Source organism: Corythoichthys intestinalis, chromosome 21, assembly GCF_030265065.1.
Source record: "Corythoichthys intestinalis isolate RoL2023-P3 chromosome 21, ASM3026506v1, whole genome shotgun sequence".
NCBI lineage: Eukaryota > Metazoa > Chordata > Actinopteri > Syngnathiformes > Syngnathidae > Corythoichthys > Corythoichthys intestinalis.
In genome coordinates this window covers 10,341,451-10,365,723 of record NC_080415.1, presented here as the reverse complement: position 1 = coordinate 10,365,723, position 24,273 = coordinate 10,341,451, and the positions used below count along the sequence as shown (strand labels likewise).

The window sequence follows — 24,273 nt, the reverse complement described above, 5'->3', positions numbered from 1 at the left end:
ATCAAACACATTTCATTAAGCAATAACATTTGGCAAGTAATAAAATGCAACAATACGATTTCTTAAATGTCCCAGACAGTTTTAGTTTCTTACTGTCTGTGGCTTGTATTGAAGTTGACCTGTGGAACCTAGGCCCGTTTAAACCGGTCAGAATGACAAGGCAGTTCTATCAAGAGCTAAACATATCTATCATTATCAATCACAAGAGTGTACTGCAATCGTTCATGGAACATAATATTATAGTAATCAATACTTTATTGTGAGTCTTTATTGGTAAAAGCAAATATTTAAAAAACATTTAATAATTATCTTACCTTTTTTTATTTCGCAGTCGTTCTTTGCGCACGTTTTACCTTTGTTGTTTTGCGGTCAAAATTTACATCCTAGCTCTAAAATAACGCTGCTACTTAGCTGCTGCTAGCTAGTTAGTCTGAAATGCATTGTGAAGGTCCTAGTAGAGTTGAGTGTGCACTCTTGTTACCACTATCTCTGGGGTGATTTCCTACTGGAACATCAGCTGTGTTTCTCACTTTACGCATACTTTAGATGAGTTCAGGAGCTGAGCTCATTCACGTATGATTATCATCAGTGGATAGTTAAAATAATACAGTACCGTATTTTTCGGATTACAAGTTGCACCTGAGTATAAGTCGCACCAGCCATAAAATGCCCAAAGAAGAGAAAAAAAACATATATAAGTCGCACCGGAGTATAAGTCACATTTTTGGGGGATAAAATCCAACACATAGAACAGATACGTCATCTTGAAAGGCAATTTAATATAAAAATACAATAGAGAACAACATGTTGAATAAATGTACAGTGTACAGTGCATGAACAATGAAATGCGAATATACTGTCCTCACCAGGACGCTACGGCTCGGTCCTGGCTATACAGCGAACTCCCAAATGATGATGCTGGACGTCCGTATAATTTGCTGAATCAATTTGGTCCTCGATACCAAACAGGTTCGTATCAATGTAAATAAATGAGAATTAGGTTGTCTTACAGCAATGACATAAACGGTTAGCATGCGTTCGCTAGCATTAGCACATCGTTCAAACACCCACACAACTGGCTCTAAGTGTCCGATCGCGAGTGGAAAACACACAAAAACAACAGAAAAGGTGATACACACAGGCGTTGCCTCTGTAGAGATATTTTAAAATCATAAACAATGAACGTCTATAGCATAAAGAACATGCTAACAAGTTTACCAAACCATCAGTGTCACTCCAAAACACCAAAATAACATGTGAAATGATATCATAATGTGGTAATAATTTCACACATAAGTTGCTCCTGGTTATAAGTCGCACCCCCAGCCAAAATATGAAAAAAAAAAAAAAAACGCGACTCATAGTCCGAAAAATACGGTAGTTATAATCACTTCACCACCCTTATTGGAGTCAGAGCAGAGGAGCAAAGAAGGTAACAGGGGAAAGACCTCTACATAAAAGGTGAGTAGGAGAGATGATGATTAAAAAGTGGAGAAAGCCAAGAAGATGATTATATATAGCATACATACACACCCCAACACACACACAAATACAGTACAGGCCAAAAGTTTGTACACACCTTCTCATTCATACGTTTTTTGTTTGTTTTTTTATGACTATTTACATATTTACATATCCTGACCCACATATTACTTAAATAAATAAATAAATAAAGTAGTATTAGGCAAGGCAAGGCAAATTTATTTATATAGCACAATTCAACACAAGGCAATTCAAAGTGCTTTACATCACATGAAGATCATAAAAATCACATTTAAATCAATACAATGTAAAAACCAAGACAATCAAAATCGGAAATGAAATTATACATAAAAATCGCATTTAATCACAAATAGAATGAAAATAAATAAATAAAAATAAAACAAAAACTACTACTACTAATTATAATTGAAATCAGCAATGGAGATAAGCTCAAGAGGAATAGAAAGCAAGTAAATTGAAATATATAGACAGTTATGGATATGCAGTGCTAAACAAAAGCGTTTTTAGCCCTGATTTAAAAGAGCTAACACTTTGAGCATACTTCAGAGGTTCAGGTAACTTGTTCCAGAGGTGAGGAGCATAATAACTAAATGCTGCCTCACCCTGCTTGGTTCTTGTTCTTGGAACATGCAGGAGACCGGTTCCAGATGACCTTAGGGGTCTAGATGTCTCATAGGACAAACAAATCTAACAAATCAAGCATGTATTTTGGTCCAAGGCCATTAAGTGTTTTGTAGACGAGCAGTAGTATTTTATAGTCTATCCTTTGACTCACTGGAAGCCAGTGTAGCGATTTCAAAACCGGTGTAATGTGGTCCAGCTTCCTTGTATTTGTGTGGACTCTGGCTGCAGCATTCTGTACTAGCTGCAGCTTCCTGACTGATTTTTTATCAAGACCCATAAATATACCGTTGCAATAGTCCAATCTGCTGAAAATGAATGCATGCATAAGTTTTTCCATGTCTTATTGAGTCAGAAGCCCCTTAATTCTGGTTATATTTTTTAGGTGGTAATAAGCTGATTTAGTGACGGACTTTAGCTGGCTATCAAATTTTAGGTCTGAGTCAATAATTACGCCAAGGTTCCTGACTTGATTTGTAGCTGTAAGTGACATTGTGCTAAGTTGCCTGCTTATCTTTGACCTTTCCTTTTTTTGGCCCAAAAATGATCAGTCAGGGTTTGAAATGTAATCTGCGCGACTTAAAAATATTTGGGAACAAACTATTACTGTGTTGTGACTCAAAGTCATGGCATTAGCCTCTATATACTGTAAATGTTCAGTCTTTGTTAGCGGTTTGTGAAGTTTTGTGCTTGTACGCTATGTTCACTTTTCCTTTGTAACTCCTGCGGGCTAAGCCCCCCCCCATGTTCTTAATAATAATAATAATAATACCTCAAACTTATATAGCGCTTTTTTGGACACTCAAAGACGCTTTACATAACATAACACAAAGACAGAATTAAAACCTAGTGACGCCCCAAATGACGAACATTCTAATGAAGTTGAGCATCTCGTGCCGGCCCAATCCCCAGACCTCAACATTATTGAGTATTTATGGTCAGTTTTAAAGATTCAATTAGGACGTCGATTTCAACCGCCATAGTCTCTAAAAGAGTTAGACTGTAGTCTAACTGAAGAATGGCTTAAAATTCCTTTGGAAACAATTCACAAGTAGTATGAATCAATACTTCGGAGAATTGATGCTGTAATTGCCGCACGAGGCGGACCTACACCATATTAAATTAGTTTTTGTTGATTTTTCAAGGTGTTTCCATTATTTTGTCCAACCCCTGCATATGACGGAAAACACTCAGGTGACTTGAATTTCCGCTCTGAGACTCCCAATTTGGCCAACTTTAAAAATTGTCCGATATGCACATGTGATACATGATTGGAAAGCTTAAAATCTCAATTTTCTGGGGGAGGAAACATTTTGAACAGGAGGGCATTAAAAAAAATATTAAAAATAAAAAAAATTCAACAGCGAAACCCTATCTGGATGTGAGTGCATGAAAGAGCAGAATTAAAGACGCCATGACTTTAACGAGATATTATCGTGTACTTACCTTGTTTTGATATAAAAACTCCATGTGGCATGTATCATCGAGTATCAAGACACAGATGTAAATGGCCACAGCCGGATTTTGTGGGGATTTTATGGGGATTTTATGGGTGAAATATGGTAATATAACAATGATCGCGATGCAGAAATCACAGACATCAAGGAGTCGTCGAGATGTATATTTACCTTTTTAAATTTTTTTTTTTTTTTTTGTCTTTGTTTGGATCGATTATTTATCATCTAACACAGCGAGTGAATAATTTTTTACATTTTTTAATTATTTTTTTTTAAGCAAAATATTAGACATCAATTAATGATTCTAAGCTAAAAATGACAGACATTTTGAATAATAAACATAATTACTTACCTTGGGTGGGTTGAAACAAAAGCGGTTGCGTGACGTCTGTAAACTGGGGTTTCAAGGGTAAAACGGACAAATTAAAAATAGTTCGGGGGCTTAATGCGCCATGAATCTGCTATGGCAGCATATAAACATATTGTTCTATCAAACACAACAGTTGTTTTGGCTTAAAATACAGCAGTTTCTTTTAAAGAGGAGTGCAAGAGCAGAAACTGCTTTTTCAGTCTTGTCTGTGTTTTCCGCCATATACTAAGCTTGAGAATGATAAACCGATACGACCGGATATCTGGTTTTACAGGTGAGAGATACAGCTGTATCGATAGTTATGTTACCGTTCGACAGTAATTAGCCATTAAATATTCAATGAGCCAATGAGAATTTGGCTATCGCGGGCACAAGAATGGGCTTCTAATGCTTAGTTCAATGCATTGCTTAATATGATAATTTAGCTTTTACCTCACATGCTGCGCTTGTGTCATTCACCACACAGCACACTTAGATTGTGACCGCCGTCGTAGTTGCCTCAACTTCCCATTCATTCGGCAGAACCGCTAGTAGTCGCCTTCATTACCCGATCGTCACGGGCGTGTCATAACAACGCGAGAGCTAACAAAACCACTGTAACGCACGCGTTTTCTTCACAGCCCAAAACGAAACTAGTAGTGGCAACGAAGCAACATGCTAAAACAATTGACAGTTTGCGCACCACACCAATGACGTGCAGCGATTGATTTTCAACGCACCCAGGAAAACAAAAGTCAGACTTTGAAGTGACGAAGGCAACCAGATCTGTTCGCATGGAACAGAGCTAGTGTGAAGTGTGAAGCGGTACAGAGATTGTGAGTTTTTAACCCTAAAAATTAACCCACTACAATGGTGGAAAGGGCGGCATATTGTTTCCACGAAACGCAGTCTACTTAAACATGAACATGTGGATCAGTTGATCTTCCTCAAGAAAAAACTGCCCTTCAAAAAAGATATAGACAGTGATGAGGAATAAAATAATTTGGAAGCACAGGCATAAGTGAATGACTTTGCTGTGTATAAGGTTAAAGTGGAAATGTGAAGTAAGGTTGGCCAACCATGTTTTTGAATAATATCAATGGCTAAACAATTAAAAGGATATTTTAGTTTTTTTTTTTTAATGCAACCCTTCCAGATTCTTTGTTTAACCCATAGCAACGCCCTTGACAACGAAAATGCTTTTCTTCGGCAATGTACGGAAATCTTCGGAAATGACGTCACACCTAGAAGTGCGAGGGAAGTCCGCCATAGAACAGTATTGTTTGTTGCATTGTTTCTCGGTAAGATGCCACGGCAGGTGTGTGGCGATGTTTTGTTCTCACTCTAACAAAAAGTTGTTTGAGTGGCCAAAGGATAGCAGGGCACGTAAATGGACATCTTTCGTTCTCACGAAGCAAATGAATTTCACGCCATCATCGAGTAGTGTTCTCTGCTACAAACACTTTGAAGATGCCTGCTTCCTTAACCGGTCTGCTTATGATCATGGATTTGCCAAAAAGTTAGTGTGATTTTTGGATAGATGACTGATGACTTTGTCAAAGCAGAGCTGCCAACTGTTGTGGAATGTACAGTAGAAGCTAGTGACATTAGCCGAAAGCCAACTCGTGGCATAGTTGTTGTTGTATTCGCTAGGTTAAGCGTGTTTAAATTGTGCGTCATCTACGATCTTGTCCGAAAGGGTTAATCCACTGTCAATTGAGAAAGGGGTGTGGATGTGCATATAAGCGGGTCAGCGTCGCGGTAATTCACGGTCACGTTGCCGTAAGAGACACACACCGCCGGTGAGTTTGTGCACATTTATCTGTATTTGTATTTGTATTATGTATTTCCACCTTCATGCTTCAAGCATTGCATTGCATTTGTACGGTTCAGCGTTTCTTTCACGGTGATCGCTTGATAGCCTTCTAGTTTGTGTTTTACGTACGAGAGCCGCTGACAGGTGACAACAACAAGCCTGTTGGTTTTAATGTCTGGCAGCGAATCAGCGAGCGCGCAGGTCACGCAGTGAATCATGGGAAATGTAGTCTCGGGACAACACTGAAGTGGTGCTTTGTAATCTGTTCGCTTGTGTGAAAAAAACTACATTTCCTCACGCCAGTAGACGCCACTTCCTGCCAAGAGCCCCGAGCTGTGTTCGTACTGTTAGCTCCATGTGTTAATAAAGAAACCAAGTTTTCAGCACGTCGTGTGTTCGATACATTTGTAAACAAAAAGCTCATAACAAGACACTATGCACGATCCTTTTAAGAGACGCTTGAGTAGTAGGAGGTGAGGAGGAGATCAGCGAGAAGCAAAACTTCGCAGTCGAATGTGGCAGCAGTCCGCTATTATTTTGTTTTCTTATTGTTGCCACAATAAAGTGGAGAAAGCCATCAAGGACTCATCTCCTTCTTCCCCCCAACGTTTTTATATTATTATTTTATATGCACGAGAGCTGCCGGATCTGCCAAAATGAACATTAAGTCTGATAATTATTTTTTTAAACAATGTCATCAGATAGACAAAAACATAAAATTATGTGCAAATGCCCGCATCTTCAAATCCTGAAACGAATAACAGCCTATATCTAACCAATCTTGTAATCTCGATGGGTCTTGTCTCCATTCCATGTCAGGTAGTCTAGGCACATTGTTTGCATCCTGATTAGCGTCTGGCTAATACATGTTAGGTCCAACATAAAATTCCAACCTCCTCTTCTTCCTCCAACTCTTCAAAAACTTGGATCTCCTCCCTTGCGCTCGATCTATCGCTTATATCGCTGTTTGAATCATTGTTTGAAGGGCTTTGTATGGCGGCCGTATGTATGGAGCGCTGCCATCACTGTTCTCGGTGTGACGTATCACTTCCGGGTTCGTCCCCTTTCAGGCTCGAAATTCGGAAACGCGATTATTTTGTCAAATATACAACATATACATTATTTTTTCATGCTTTATTTGTTGGACAATGTTTAATTACTTTAATTGTGACCCTATTTGGCTTGTTATGAAATTACTTCACATTTCTGCTTTAAAGTAATGATTATAGACCTGTCTGTCTAAAATGCCATGTTTTTATTCCCCCAGTTATACCAGTGGTAAAGCATAATTTATCATTTATTTATGATAACACTAGCAGGTTTAATTCTTTTTTTTCTAGAGCTGCTGCATATAATTAATATTTTTTGCTTGTAAGATGTTTGTGTTGAAAGTTTGCACTTAAATTACTTACCTAATGTGTTCAAAACACCAGGAAATACAGTAAATAAATTACTGCACTTTATTGTTGTCTGTCACTGGAGTTATATTTTATTATCAATCCCATCCAACAAAATGACGATCATATAGTAAGCTTTTTTTTTTCATAAAAAAATAAAACGTAACATTGGTATGAAATTTTGTTGTTTAATTTAATCTTTAATCTTTGTTTTATATGTTTAAAATACTGTACGAACACACACAACAAATGTTTACTATGGTATCGTTTTTACTCTGTATCGAACCGTATCGTTCTTAAACCGTATCGAATCATATCGAATCACTCGGCCTTAAGAATGTATAATTTTTTAATCGAATCGTAACCTGTGTATCTAGATACATATCGAATCGACTTCGTGCCAGAGATTCCCATCCCTACCATATACATTGTCACACCCCTAATATGCACACAGCAGATGAGCACTGAAAAGCTACAGAAATCCGACTAAATACTCGGCTCCCAAATGTGCTCAAAACCCTGGGATTTTCTTTAAAATTAATTTCTTTTCACTTGCTTGGCAAACGCTGTGCTATAAGCGAGGAGGCGTCTGATAATTATTTTGGAGGGGCGTGCGTTCTGATTACAAGGGCGTGGAATTGTTTGGCAGTGCAGAAGACTGTTTCCCCATAGACACCCTCGAGTTAGGCAGGATTCGTGCGGGACCCTCAGCCCTCACAACTCTCATCGGGAGGTTCTCAAGGTGTCTGGAGTTAAGCGTTCCGGACGGGGACAGAAGCGCGCGTGTCACCGAGGAACAGTATGGAGCGCGTTTTGACGCACGCGGCGCAACTTTGGCACCACTTGCTCCCGCTCAGCTTCTTCTTCCGTCTCTTGAAACGTGCCTTTTAAAAAAAAAAAAAACATAACTATGAAGACTCATGGGATGTAGTAAATGGAGAGCTGCATTCAACTTCGGACACCTCAAGGTGCAGTCCAAGCTGTCCGTTTTCTTGACCATGATCATCCTCTTTGTCTATCTCTTTTACTGTCTGAACGGATTCTGCGAGTCCTTACCGAGACCCGTGTATGACCAAAAGAGTAGCCACATGGACAAAAATGTCTACAACGAGGCACACGAGACGTCACCAAAGCAAGCAGATGCTCCGGACCAGTTCTCGGACGTTGCTACGAGCACAAATAATACGATGGCCATTGCGAATAACTTTGGGAGCAAAAAGTTTCCTCAGGCCATCATCATCGGGGTGAAGAAGGGAGGAACGAGGGCTCTGTTGGAGTTCTTGCGCATCCATCCGGACGTGAGAGCAGTCGGAGCAGAGCCTCACTTCTTTGACCGCTTCTATGATAAGGGACTGGACTGGTACAGGTAAGATCAGATAGCACCAATGACACGCTAATGCAGTAGAAATCCCCAAATTGAATTAGGAGAATCAGATTACTGACAAAATATTGGCACATTTGAATTCGCTTAATTTATTTCACATGTTGCTTCTGAATGTATACTTATTTTATTTCAATGTTCTCAGACTCATTGTTTTTTCCTTAAGGAGATACTGGAATAACGCATGTATTTTATTAGGGCTGCAACTAACGATTATTTTCATAATTGATTAATCGGACAATCAATCAAACGATTAATCAACTAATCGGATAAATGTAACTTTGTTCAATTACCTTCACAATTTACCTTGAAGTTGTTTAAAGCATGTTGTAAGGAGCAATGACGGCAAAATGGATGACTATTTATTTCAAAAATAATATTTTATGACAGCTTCTTGACTTAACTGTAGTCTACAACTGTATCGATTATCAAATCTGTTGGCAACCAATGTATTAATTGATTAGTTGTCGTTGCCTTCTTAAGAAGCTACACTCAAAAAATGCACATGCACTATTTTAACTTTTTACAATTGTTTTTCATTGTATATACACATTCGTTTTGTGTTTTTACACATTACTGAATCCATTCTTGTGTTAATTATGTAAGAGTCAATTAAAACATTTATGAATAAGTATTGCTTAATATATACGTAACGTGAATATATATGGGGCGCCGTTTGTAAAGCAGCACATGCTCAAAATTACGACATTTACTCACATTTAGCGCCACAGTGTTTAAAATGGTGTGAAATTTTTAGAGTCACTTTTTTTTTTGCACATTTACAACATTATTTAGCAACTTAAATGTTTATTTTTAAGTAAGAAGTTTTGGACCTGATTTTTTAAATCCAGAACTAAATATTTAATTTAAATCTTAAACTTATATCCTATATCCTAAATGTTAAATCAGGAAACGGTCGGAACTAAATATTTAGCTTAATATGCAAATTCACATGACCGGAGACCGGAAGTAACAAAATAAAAGCTGGAGCACACAAAATACTCTTTTTAAATAGTTTCTCCTAAATATGTATTTTACCTATATATTGTTAGTATCACAATGACCTAAGTCCAAGAGCAGACAGCCACCATTGAGTAGGTTTTATTCATTTTCAAGCAACGTAAACGGACAGTCTGAGCTGCTCCACCAGCTTTTATTTTGTTAATTCCGGTCATGTGAATTTGCATGTTAAGCTAAATATTTAGTTCCAACCATTTCCAGATTTAAGATTTTATGATATCGGATATAAATTTAAGAATTAAATTAAATATTTAGTTCTGGATTTAAACAATCAGGTCCAAAACTTCTTATTTAAAAATAAATATTTAAGTTGCTAAATACTGTTGTAAATTTGCACACAAAAAAAAAGTGACTCTAAAAATGTCACACCATGTGTTAAAAACTGTGTGGCGTTAAATGTGAGAAAATGTTGTCGTAATTTTCAGCATGTGCTGCTTTACAAACGGCGCCCCATAAATATAACTTGTACATAGGTGTTTTTCATAGTATATACACGTTAGCTTTGTGTTTTTACACCTTACTGAATCCATTGATGTGTTAATTATGTAAGAGAGTCAATTAAAACACTTAAAAAAGTTTGTTCATGTCCTAGTACTTTGACTTAACAGAAATATGATGAATAAATCTAAAAATACAGTATTTACAACAGAGGAGTTACATGTGTGTTATCATTTCAAGAATTTAGACAAGTTTAAGGTGAAGAAGTCCCAAGCGATTAATTAGTTATCAAAATAGTTGTTGATTAATTGTCGATTGATAGATTAATTGTTGCACCTCTATAAAATAATTTTATAGTTGTATTTAAATATGTGACCAGACAAAGGGAAGCTACAAACGTTTAACATTGTGCACATACGCATAGTACATGTTGCACAACCAGACTGTTTTGTTTTGCTTGACCGGTAGCCAAGAAATGGCCAAGATGTGTAGATCATTGTACAGTTAGTGATGCAAAGTCTTTCCACTGGTTCTTCAAAAGCACTGCCATTACTGCACGTTAGTTACATACCTGTGGCATTTTTGTCTTGGAAAAGTTTCAAACTAGGGCTGAACTATATTGGAAAAAATTCACATTGCGACTTTTTGGGGGTTTGCGATATGTATTGCAATATTAAAACTAGAAGAATTTTCACCAGATGACTTGAATAGCTCTGTTGAGGAAGACTTTGCTTGACTCTGACCATGTTTTTATATTAGTGTATTGCATTCAGTATTTTATTTCTTGTATTCTTATTTTTTTCCATTTTATATTCTTTAAAGAATTTGTCATAGTCTTCATCATAAAAATGTTATCTTAGGTTCTGTAATTTTTTTCTATTGTTGAATTATAGATTTAAGGTGCTTCAATTTATTTTTGTATTTGTTATTCATTTATTTAAGAACTGAAAGTGCAAAAAATGGCAAAACCGCGATATATGATTGTACTCATATAATACCATTTAATTCAGGCTAAGGGGGTTTATCTGTGAATGATCAAGGCATACAGGAACACATGTCTTTGCACACTTGCTGTTTTTATGAAGCAAACCAAAAGTTTACTTGCTTAAAAAAAAAAAATAATCGCACATCCTGCGATAGGATTATTGTGCATACGCACATCCCCATTTCAAACAGTTGACAATAAATCAATCCCAAATGTAGATGTTACACTAAATCAGTGCTTCTCAATTATTTTCTGTTACGTTCCCCCGCAAGAAGAAGTACTGGTCTTTCTAAAAAAATTAGCATTTTATGATAAAGTTCATTATTTTATGTAATGTGCTGATAAACATTAGACTTTCATATATTTATGATTTTAGATTCATTACACACAACTGAAGTAGTTCAAGCCTTTTTTTTTTTTGCTTTTATTGTTTTGATATTGAAGATTTTGGCAAAAAAGTTTAAAAAAAAAAAAATAATAATCCCTATCTCAAAAAATTAGCATATCATGAAGAAGTACTCTAAAGAAGCTACTAACCTAATCATCTGAATCAACAAATTAACTCAAAACCCTTGCGAAAGATTCCTGAGGCTTTTAAAAACTCCCTCCCAGCCTGGTTCGTTACTCAAAACCGGAATCATGGGCAAGACTGTCGACATGACTGCTGTCCAGAAAGCCATCATTGACACCCAAGAGGGAAGAGGCTAAAACACAGAAAGAAATTTCGAGCAAATAGGCTGTTCCCAGAGTGCTGTATCAAGACACCTCAGTGGGAAGTCTGTGGGAAGGAAAAAGTGTGGCAGGAAACGCTGCACAACCAGAAGAGGTGACCGCACCCTGAGAAAGATTGTGGAGAAGGGCCTTTTCCAGACCTTAGGGGACCTGCAGAAACAGTGGACTGAGTCTGGAGTAGAAACATCCAAAGCCACCGTGCACAGGCGTGTGCTGGAAATGGGCTACAGGTGCCGCATTCCCCAGGCCACTTTTGAACCTGAAACAGCGGCAGAAGCACCTGACCTGGGCTACAGAGAAACAGCACTGGACTGTTGCTCAGTGGTCCAAAGTACTTTTTTCAGATGAAAGCAAATTTTGCATGTCATTCGGAAATGAAGGTGCCAGAGTTTGGAGGAAGGCTGGGGAGAAGGAAATGTCAAAATGCCTGAAGCCCAGTGTCAAGTACCCACAGTCAGTGATGGTCTGGGGTGCCATTCTAGCTGCTGGTGTTGGTCTACTGTGTTTTATCAAGGGCAGGGTCAATACAGCTAGCTATCAGGAGATTTTGGTGCACTTCATGCTTCCATCTGCTGAAAAGTTTTATGGAGATGAAGATTTCATTTTTCAGCACGACCTGGCACCTGCTCACAGTGCCAAAACCACTAGTAAATGGTTTACTATGGCATTGCTGTGCTCAATTGGCCTGCCAACTCTCCTGACCTGAACTCCATAGAGAATCTGTGGGATATTGTGAAGAGGAAGTTGAGCGACACCAGACCCAACACTGTGGATGAGCTTAAGGCTGCTATCGAAGCATCCTGGGCCTCAATAACACACCAGCAGTGCCACACGCTGATTGCCTCCATGCCATGCCGCAATGAAGCAGTCATTTCTGCAAAAGGATTCCGGACCAAGTATTGAGTGCATAGCCGATATAATTAATTGAAGGTTGACTTTTTTTTGTATTAAAAAAACACTTTTCTGTACTGGTCGGATGAAATGTGCTAATTGTATGAGATAGAGATTTTTGTTTTTTCTTGACTGTTTTGCCAAAATCATCAATATTAAAACAATAAAAGGCTTGAACTACTTCAGTTGTGTGTAATGAATCTAAAATATATGAAAGTCTAATGTTTATCAGCACATTACAGAAAATAATGAACTTTATCACAATTAGCTAATTTTTTTAGGACTAGTATGTTTCATATCTCCCAAACTTTCTGCCGCCACTGTAAATAGTATCATTTGTCTATAAAATTACTATAAGCACACCTCTGCATAACATTGTTTACTTGTTAACATTAAAGAAAAAAATATATACATCAAAGTACAGTATAACTTTATTAACACAACTACTAAAGATACATTTTGAAGTGCGTGTCCCTGTATTAAAAAATGGGGAGGGATCCAATTTTGGGTCCACTTCTTGGGGACACTGGACCCCAAGACTCAAACTAAAGTATTGTAATATAAATTTGGGAAAAAATTCATGAAAAAAAATCTGACATATCCATCTACATCTGAATCATACTAGACTACCACAAGACTCTAACCAAAGTACTCTCATAAAATTCTGATGTGTGATTTCATTTCACAGATTTTTTTTTCATGTCAGTTCATGTTCATGTTCATGTTCATGTCAGTGTCCCCCTGAAGTGGACCCATTTTTGGATGGCTCATTTTTTTTTTTTTTTTAAAAAGGGACTTACACTCTGAAGCCACTGTGTTACATTACCGTAATGCACATAATACAAACAGTGATCAAAATGAAGGACAGCAAGTTTGACTTCGTTGTTCCTTGTAGAGGCTGGCCTCACCGCAGTAGTTTTGCAGGTTAGCAAGTTCACACAGTTTAATTTTATGCTAACTCTAATGCAGGTCGGACTTTCAGTAACAAAGTTAATGGTGTTTCCCCCACCTCCACAACATTGATGTCTTTTTATATTACTATAACAGTGGCTGCAGCTGGCCGAAAAAACTTCCCTATCCCTTCTCTTGGAAAGGGGCAGAGGAGGCGACATGTTGTCGACATGAATTTGTCGGGGCTGTGTGAGCATGCGTGTATGTGTGGTGGTGGTGGTGGTGGTTGTGGGTGGGTGGTGGGGGGGGTCAAGTTATCAGCCAATCAAGCATGCGTTTGAGGGGAAAAATATGGACCGGCACACAAGGTATGAATGTAAATCTGATCATAATGAAAATAATTCACTTAATAATGGTAGGGTCTATTTTATCCTTACAACATATAGGAATCTAAATTTGCTATATCTGAACTCATTATATATAAACCAAAAAAGATTGCTTAAAATTTGGTGGGATATTTTGACCATCCTAAAAAGTTGGTAGTGTTTTGCCCCAACCGTTCCTATGCAAACCTACGCCTTTGCATTCAAGGCACATTTTTTGACTATTTGACACTGAAAAATACAATTTTAATAAAATCAATAAATGATAGTAAATTCAAATCAATTAGCAACATTAACTCAGAGTGCAATATGCCAAACAAACATTAATAAAACAAAAACTAGTGTCATTGCACAGAGGGACAGTTTTCATTTTTGCAGCACTTAGTATCGTCCAGCATGACCAACACCATGTATTATATGTCAGGTAGTATCAGCTCCTCTGCAACGGTATGTTTTTTTTATTATTATTTTTTTTTATTTCTTTGCACTAAGTAACTTGGAATGACACCTTGTATTATGCTAACAGTGCTCGCTAGTTTACTGATGTAGCGTTCACAAAGTGGAGCGATTGATGGCAATATTCGGCACGTTTTCGCTGAAAAAAAATTCAAGTGGCTTATCAATCTGATTGGAGTCTAATGTCTTTAAGTGACGTCTTCATTGCTTTCGCTTCATGCTATCCGCTGCCAACATTTTTGGACACAGTAAACATACCGTTCTTTCCTGACCTCCTACTGTATTAAAAGTGAAGCCAAACGCGATGTAGTCTTTGTTATATTTCCTCGTCTTAGCTATTGGGCGACTTCATATATCCTGTTCTTTACTGCGTGCTCTTGTTTAATGCAACTATATTGTGCACCAGTGTTGTTTTTGTCAACGATGATGATAACGAAAATCTTTTGTCAACGAACACTTTTTTCATAACGATGACGAGATGATAACAAGCTAAAAACGTTTTTGGGCTGACTAAAACATAACGAGCCCAATGGCAGTTTTCGTCTGACGAGACGAAAACAAGACGAAAACGTGCAATAGTTTCCGTCACATGTTCACAAAATGTGTATTGCCATTCATGTGACGTGCTGCACCCCCCACCCCCCACTCACCAGTGCAGTGTCTCTCAAGGCTTGCTTGATTTTTTTTTATTTTTCTTGGCCACAGAAAATATGCAATGTTGCTTTCCCCTTTAAAGGTCTGAGCTGAGTAATCATCAGACACTCAACGTAACTCATAGCGTTAGCATAGCATTCACATTTGCGTTAGTATCAGGCTAATGCAACAGTGAGCGTCCTCTTACTCTCGGACGACTTTTTTTTTACATCCAGTTTGTGGTGTCCAGGTGCATATAATTAATGGAAAATAATGTTTTCCTGCTGAGTGTGTATTATTACCAAGTTGGTGTTGTCCTTGTAGACGCTACAATATGTGCTCGTCTGTCAATGTTCATTCGAAATAGTTGGAAACCTTTATTTATTTTTTTGGAGTAAATTTTTTAAAATTTCACAGACCAAAATTTTTTTTGTACACGTTGACTAAAACTAGACGAAATTAGTCGAGTTTTCGTCAACAAAAACTAGACGAAGACAAACACATTTTGAGATTACTAAAATATGACGTAAACCAGGGTGCTCAAGTCCAGTCCTCGAGAGCCCCTATCCAGCTTGTTTTCCATTTCTCCCTCGTCCAACACACCTGACTCAAATAATCAGGATCATTATCAGTCTCCTGCAGAGCTTGCTGATGAGCTGATCATTTGATTCAGGTGTGTTCAAGAAGGGAGACATGGAAAACAAACTGGATAGGGGCTCTCGAGGACCGGACTTGGGCACCCCTGACGTAGACTAATAAGTAGGGTTGTTCCGATCATGTTTTTTTCCTCCCGATCCGATCCCGATCGTTTTAGTTTGAGTATCTGCCGATCCTGATATTTCCCGATCCGATTGCTTTTTTTTGCTCCCGATTCATTTCCAATCATTCCCGATAATTTTTCCCAATCATATACATTTTGGCAATGCATTAAGAAAAAAATGAATAAAACTCGGACGAATATATACATTCAACATACAGTACATAAGTACTGTATTTGTTTATTATGACAATAAGTCCTCAAGATGGCATTTACATTATTAACATTCTTTCTGTGAGGGGGATCCACGGATAGAAAGACTTGTAATTCTTAAAGGATAAATGTGACTTTGTTTGTGACTAAATATTGCCATCTAGTGTATTTGTTGAGCTTTCAGTAAATGATACTGTAGCCATGCCCAAATGCATGATGGGAAGTGCAACCATGACTGTGCGTAGTGCTACCAGTTGATATATCTTCTCTGCGTTGGGAAATAACATAGGGTGTTAAGAAAAAGATCAATTACTACCTTGCATCCCGACATTGCTTCTCACGATATTCCTAATGGTAGGGAGAGGGATTGTAAGGCTTTAGCTAATTAAAAAAAGGCTCTAAAGGCTGCCAAAATTCACTGTACTCATTTTATACTGTGTTTTAGCTCTCTATATAGGGTAAACGGCGCCATTACAAATTGAGCGCGACAATGCGTGAGTGGGTCGTGCAGCGCATGCATTAATTGCGTTAAATATTTTAACGTGATACATTTTTTAAAAAATTAATATTGGGATAAATTTGATAACCCTACCTTAAGCCTAAACTAAAGACCCTGGATGAGTGTAACATATTATGTCTGTAACGTTAAATACAATTAGAAAACGATTTAATTAAAAAATATTTATATATATTAAAAAAAAGGCATGTCCGATATTTTTTTGCCGATTCCGATACTTTGAAAATGACGTGATCGGACCCGATCGATTGGCACGATCGGGACATTCTACTAATAAGTATTATCGTCGGAGACTTAAGACCAAGACGAAAATTAAAAAAGCCTGCCAAAATCAATTCTCTGAGTGGACTTGGAATTGCCACCCTTTAAGTGGAATTGGATAAGAAATTGCACGTTATTCGAGTACGACAAAAAAGTATGTTCCGCATACCCCCACGATTTGAGAAGTACCGCCCTAAGTAAAGGTAGGCCCAATTTTTTCACCATGTGACTGAATGATGAACACCATCAAGTTACCATAGACTTCATAATGATATTGACAGGACGCGGGGCCGATTAATAGCGGGCCAGCATTGTTGGCGTGGCCGTCCAAGCTGACCGAGTGGAATAACAGACAAAGAGCTTTAATTGGTTGAAAATTCTTGTGAATAAATGCTTAAATCCCAGAATTCTTTATTGGTATGGACGTAAAACAGTCTCGAGTCTTGGTTTAAAGCAAAAAAAAAAAAAAAAATCTGTGCAGTTAACATTTATTTTACGTAAATATGTCGAAGTACGATACTAGTCTGTTAGTCAATGTGGCGGCCGTCATATGTAAACAGAACTTTTTAGGTGAAAATTTTTGTGAATAAATGCTTAAATCCCTGAATTCTTTATAGACGTGGATGTAAAACAGTCTCAATTCTTGATAAAAGCATAAAAATAAAAAAAAAAATTAAAAAACCATGGAGTTATCATTCATTTTACATAAATATGTTGAAGTACGATGCTAATCTGTTAGTCAGTGTGGCGGCCGCCATATGTAAACAGAGCTTTTCCGGTGAAAGTTTTTGTGAATAAATGCTTAAATCCCTGAATTCTTTATAGATATGAACGGAAAACAGTCTCGATTCTTTGTTAAAAAAGCCAAAAACCGGGCAGTGAGCATTTAGTTTACGTAAATATGTCGAACAATGCTGCTAATCTGTTATACAACGTGGCGGCAGCCTTACAACAAAGAGCTTTTTACGTTGAAAATTCTTGTGAAAAAGCGAAAAATATAACAATTACCTTGAATCCTCGAGAAAAATCACTCCTGAAACAATCCTTCCTGCTTGTATGCTGTACAGCTTTCGTACTTTTTCAACCTAAATCTGGAGTTGGATGGCTGCACGTGTCGCTGCGACCGACTGCGAATAACTGAAGCTGATTGTGGGAGGGCCCCCTACTTGAAGGCGTGGCACAGTGAAGGTCGAATCTGACCCGTCAATATCATTATGAAATCTACGAAGTTAGCTTTTATAAGGCTTAATTATCTCAAGACAGCTTAATTTGGTCAATTCACAGCAGTCATGCTATCATGCACAAATGCATGAATTTGTGTGAGACAAAAATCCTGGGATGAGGAGCTCTCATTGTAAAGTGGATGTTTCATCCTGGATGACATATGTCAGACAATGTCTGAGCCAAGCTGCAGCTGCATTTTCACGAGAGAGGAAAAGTGCAGTGATCCAACCAAGCTTGTCTTCTGTGAAAAATGACTGAGGATTTTCATAGGGATTTTGTTTCTATTTAAGCACAGTACGGTATGGCCAAGGGTTGGTATGACGGGGCCATAAACTACACATACTGTGTTTTCTTAAATGAAGAATAATAGTTTATCATCAGTCTGCTTGGCCGATTCAGGGGCATCTTCTTCAATACAGCTAGTGATGGCCAATGAAGCTTTTGAGAAGCTTCGAACCACTTGGGCAAATTTCTTCGAGAATAGGTTCAGTACATGAAGCTTCATGACAAGTGACTTCTTCTGGCAAAAACTGAAACTGCAAGGGCTCTCAATGCATTTTCACTTTAAAGTTTCAAGTTTGATCCACACAGGAAAGCTGATTTTTATGTGCCAGTTTATCATCCTCTGAAAATAATAAAAGAATATGTAAAATTTTTTTTAAAGAAAACATTTAATACTGAACCAACGTTTGTTTTGTGTTATCGATGAAAGCAATGTGGGGGGAACCACTGACGGTATGCTTGTCTAACTATGGCTATTATGTGGAATGGGGAACACTCAAAGATTTTTATTGAAGTACATAATTATCTGAACTTTTTTGCTCACAACTTGGAAAATACTCGCTCACAAGGTATACTGTAGATCAGTGGTCTCGCGAACTGAGAGAAATAAATAATTTATTAACGGCTGCAATCTGGCCTTTGGCTCTTGACACATCACTATCCCTGTCTACGCTATAATCTGAATAAAGATTTGTATAGGTCTCCATCTATTGGTTGGCCACAATTACTAGGGTGTTTGCAGACCTAGAGCTGCCCGGCGCCAGTCAAGGTAAACAGCAACTTTAGCTGCTGTTGGCTGTGTGCTGCGGGCGGAGCTTTTTTATGGAGAAAAGTGCCTACAACCAAGTCCATTCTGCATAATATGTGGCTCGTGAAACTTGAAAAAAAAGTGCATATATCAAGGTTTCGTCAGCCGTGTTTGCTAATATCCGTCCGCTGAAACAGCCTGATAGCACAGATATAAGTACGCCTGCCTCTCTGCTATCGGATGTGTTGAGGCTCTATTTTGGGCCCCACCTCTCAGTGCAATTTCATTCAAACTTGCCGTTCTGTCCAAAACGGCCGTCCACCGCTCCCTTTCGCTGGAAAGTCCGATCCAAAATACTGTCATGACCCGGATGGTGGTGGAAGAAGGAGAGGAGTTAGTATTGGCTTACCCACTTTATTGTGGCAATAATAATAAAAAACAATTACAAAAAAACAGTGGGCTGCCGCGACATGCAACCGCTCTCTCTTGCTTAGGGGGCCGCGCTTAGTTAAGGACATTGCAATAAACAATGAATAGGTTGACCCTGAACCCTTCACACCAGGCTGCCGCAAGTTTGAAATGGCCTTAAGAAAAAAAAAATGAAAACATCTCATTTTTTAGGTGTGGTGGCTTTTATTTTGGTGTGAAGGTGCGCAATCTTTTATGTGTAGGGGAAACTCTGAGTTCCTGTTTCATACTTTATATGTATCATGATATGAGCAAGCTCTGAAATAGTGGTTCAATATAAATATACGCCATCGGTTCGGAGCATGTTGTGAAGATTTAGGTTCAAGCTGCCATCACGAAATACAGCCATTGCTCTTTATGGAGGAACATAATGCCAGCTTTCATAGAACAATTACAGTTAGTCTGGGTTGAGCACTGATGAGTTCCAAATAAGTCTCTAATGATATATAATTATATTTCTTCATAGTCATGGCTGAATACATTTTGCTTGACACCAAGGGCGTAGGTTTGGTCTCAGTATTGGTAGGGACGTTAAAACAGCATAACATTTATAAGACCAAACATATTGGGTGAACGGGGGTCAGGGCTACATTTCTCACTAATATTAACCTAATTAATTGATAGGCTAAATGATTAATGCAAAGTAAATCTGCATTGACATTAAGGGTGTAACGGTCCATGTACAGTATTTGTATTGTACGTTTCGGTACCTGGTGCTCGGTTCGGAATGGAGGCATACCGAACGTGTTTCTGACGTAATGTAACCCTTACTTTTCAAGGTTGTGAGTTGATCGGGTTACAGTTTCTTTGTGTAGGTTATATTTACTCTGTCTTCTCTACTATCATGAGGATCAACACGGTAGGACAGTATAATCCAGAAAAGTCAACGGTGCGACAACGTGGCCGCCGCGAAAATGCAGTGAAACGCGGGCGTTAAAGTCAATCAGCAATTGCACACCAGTCACAGTGCGGCCGCGTGTTAGACGCGTCCCAGAAGCGGCTCAACACGACACACGTGAAAAGAACGGCAGAGTTTATTATTTGACGCGAGACATGACCCTCCTGTGTCAATACTACTACCGGTAGCTAGGAGCGGGGCGACCGGAAGTCACTCGTGTAAAAATACGGTGGATCCGGTCGATTTTCAAACTAATATGCAATCATAACCCACTTTTTGAGTCCATCAGATCTCTTGAGTGGCAGATCGGGGCACAGTTGACTTGTCTTTGTTGATTTACTGCTGTCTTCTCTGCTATAATAATAACCAACAAGGACCCGTGTTCAATACAAAACCCTCCTACCACAACAAAACAAGTAGGAACTAATATTCACATAGGAACTAAATTTATACAACATAAAATATAATATAAATGAATACTACATCGCATTTGTAAAATATAAACACATAATGAAATAAATAATAGCCCGTTTAAATAAAATAAATTGAAATGAGCTAAAACACCTATAATTAATTAATAAGAATAATACACAGATCCTACTTACACACTTAAATGTATTAATTTCTGTGTGGCGCTTTAACTTGAGAAAATCCACCAATAAAGCTTTTGAAAACCGTTCATAACAAAAAAAATTCAAGATTCATTGAGGCATTTCATTTGTAAAATACATGTTAAAATCTTTATCATTGGGATTGCTTTTCTCATTAGCACTGGACTTTTTTTTTCTTCTTTCTTTCAGAAAGAAAGCTGACCAATACGCGGGGTCTGAAAGGCAAATTGTTGTTGGATTATCTTTAAATACCCGCTACTTTTTGAGCAGAATTCTAGCTTTGTATAGGCTAATGTTCCTATTGTTGAAAGCACAAAGGTGTTTAATAAACAACTAGCACATTTATATTTTGCATTTTGTTTTCTTACTGTACCGAAAATGAACCGAACTGTGACCTCAAAACCGAGTTACGTACTGAAGTGAGATTTTTGTGTACCGTTACACCCCTAATTGACATGTACTGGACTAACTTTCACACCTCAAATTTATAACGTCCTAACCTGATAATTTTTGTTAAATCTAGTCAAATAATTTTCTCCATCTTGTTTTGAGTGTTAAAGACTAGTTAACAGATTCATGCGCCAGATTATTCCACTAACTTGAAGTAAATATCACTATTTGTTCATATCAGGGGTCGCGTTAACCGAATATTTTCCGTCATCCGTCATTTTGACAGGTTGCAATTCACACCCCAGACCACAGGGTGGCGAGTGAGCATATTAATTAGCTATTGTCTCGCTTGATGCATGACGTCGTTGGCCTTACTCGGAAAAATGTCAACGCAACTGAGTGTTTGCCTGGCACGGCCAGACTGTTCTCCCTGTATTTTTCAAACACTGAGAGAAAAGTCTGGGACACAGCCTCTCGAGTAGGTACAAAATCAATCGACAAATCAGATTTGTTTATTTGCGTGACGTGTTCTTCACGAGCAACGTCACTCTTGCGCGCCGAAAGTCGTCTCTACAACAACACAGATGGCGGGAGAGCCGAGAATATGTTCCAGTCCGCGGTAAATTCAGTTTTAAATGAGCGAAAACACATCGACACGAGACATTGACAACAGTCTGTCTCGCGCTAGCCATGTTGAATAAACTCTATTCTCCTCGTATGTTTACTTCCACGCACAAGTCCCTCGTCCTGCCCTCGTCGCTTTGCTAACGGCACGTCTGCCCGTCGCTGATTGGTGCACTGTTTGCCTCTTGTTAAGCTTGCTCGGACAGAATATTAATTAAAAATGAATGAAAACTAAATACTATTGAATATGTCATTATTATCATTTTAAAAATGTAAGTGACGGGTAAAAATAGATTATGACCGGATTTTTATGACACTGTCAGTCAAAATGACAGACAACGAAAAAATATAGCGCAACCTCTGGTTCATATTGAGCCCATACATCTAAAAATTGGTCATTTTTCACCTAAATCAAGAAAACATTTCTTTCAAGTAATATTTTGAACAATATTCTTGAACATACTAAACTAGAACATTTCTGACAAACATTTTTTTGTTTAAGATTAAATATACAAACTTTTTGCTGAAGTCTTTTAAGCTTATTTTCAGCTAACTCTTATTTCAAGAAATCTGAGTAAAATTGATTTGAAGCACTGTAGCAGTAGCAAAACTAGGGGTGTGTTCCCCACCTCCACAACATTGACATCTTTTTACATTACTTACTGCTACTGGCGGGAAAAAAAAAAAAATCCCTCGTCTTCGAAGGGGCTGGGGAGGCGGCATGTTGTATTTCTGTTGGGCTCTGATGGTGTGTGGGTGTGTGTGTGTGGGGGGGGTGAAGTCATCAGCCAAGCAAACGTGTGTTTGACTGAAAAAAATGTAAGTCAATGTAAGTCTGAACATAATGAAAGTACTGTAATTCACTTAATAATGGTAGGATCAAGTCTATCCTTACAACATATAGGAAGACAATCTAAATGACCTATATAACTCAAATCATTATATAAGGCAAAAAAATTTGCTTAAAAGTTGGTGGGGATTATTTAAGCATCCTGAAAAACTGGTAGTGTTGTGTCCCTACCGTCCCTATGCAAACCTACGCCATTGCTTGACACGCTTTCAGTAATATGACGCTTTGCTAAGCGCTCTCGAGGATGGCCGTGTATATAGTCCCCTGCCAATAAATTGCTGTTTATTGAGCTGACACACTGCTTCCCAAAGTGTCTGTGTCAGTCCCCAAGGGGTGGCCTTCATCACCAAGGCTAGTGTGATCACAGAGGAGGGAGGATGGGCTCGTTGTACATGGTTCTAATGCTATTCATGCTGAGACAAAAATGTGAAATGAATTGAATTGAACCTGATTTTTAAGAAAAGGTGAACTAGAGCATCAGGCTCGTTTATTACACAAAAAATGTGGGTTTAATAAAGAAATAAGTGGAAAAAGATGCAAGGACAAATCAATACAGCTGTGTAATGATCAGGTCAGGGTAAGGCTCAGATGTGGATTGAAGCGTGTGTGCACAAGGGTTGGTTTGTTTTGTATTTTAGTGCTCTTCCGAATTGTGGCGCAGTAAAAAGGAGGAGGTTGGTGTTCACTTAGCTGCTGGTTTAATGCATTTCTGATGAGAGCATTGAATGGTGTGAGTAGGTCATTTGTGGTGGAGTAAATAGACTTGCTGGATTTAATTGAGTGGGGGGATCATACAACATTTAATGAGGCAGGATGTTGTCTGTGTCTCCCCTCCGCCCCCATTTTTCTTCCATGTTAGTGACACAGGATACTAAATGTACCTTATACCTAAGTTCTATGTACTGTAAGGACAATTTTAGGGTGCTTTTAAAGTGCCTGTGACAGCATAAAAAAATCTTAAATAGCCTTATTGTGTGAATTAGAATCATATTTTGAGACGATTCAACTATATACAACAATTTGGCAAAGAGCAGATGATGAGACATTAGTCTTTTAAGCGTCCCCAGCTGGATGATGACGTCGGCAGGGTCACGATTTCATCTGATTTAGAATTCAGCCCATTGAGGGAGAATTATTCAGTACGAGGACATTGCGACGAAGAGAGCAGATAAATCATCGTTTTAATCTCTCTACTCCAATATTTTTACAGGATATTCTTATCTAAGTATTTTTTTCCCAATTGCTAAATATATTGTATGGTCATGACAAATAAGTCTTGTGCTAAATGGAATATGAAATATTAAAAATGCTTTTATTCAGTACGACAGGGCAAAATTACTGCATAATGGTCAAAACTGTCGACTTCTTGCAGCTCCCGAATGATATTTTATGCCACCGGAGTTAGGATTTTGTCATTTCCCTGCCCCGGCTTAGGAAAGCGTAAACAAACCAGGAGGCTTGACAGCTAGCTGACACA

The 24,273-nt window shown here is 38.2% G+C and overlaps 1 protein-coding gene across 1 annotated transcript in view; it reads left to right on the top strand.

Moving 5' to 3' along the window:
• The first annotated feature begins 7,799 nt into the window (after positions 1–7,799).
• Positions 7,800–24,273, top strand: part of si:dkey-121b10.7 (heparan sulfate glucosamine 3-O-sulfotransferase 6) — a 76,381-nt gene continuing 59,907 nt past the window's right edge. The window contains exon 1 of the mRNA XM_057826719.1: positions 7,800–8,509. Within this exon, the coding sequence (XP_057682702.1) occupies positions 8,064–8,509 (446 nt within the window). The 5' untranslated portion in view covers positions 7,800–8,063. The remainder of the gene's footprint in view (positions 8,510–24,273) is intronic.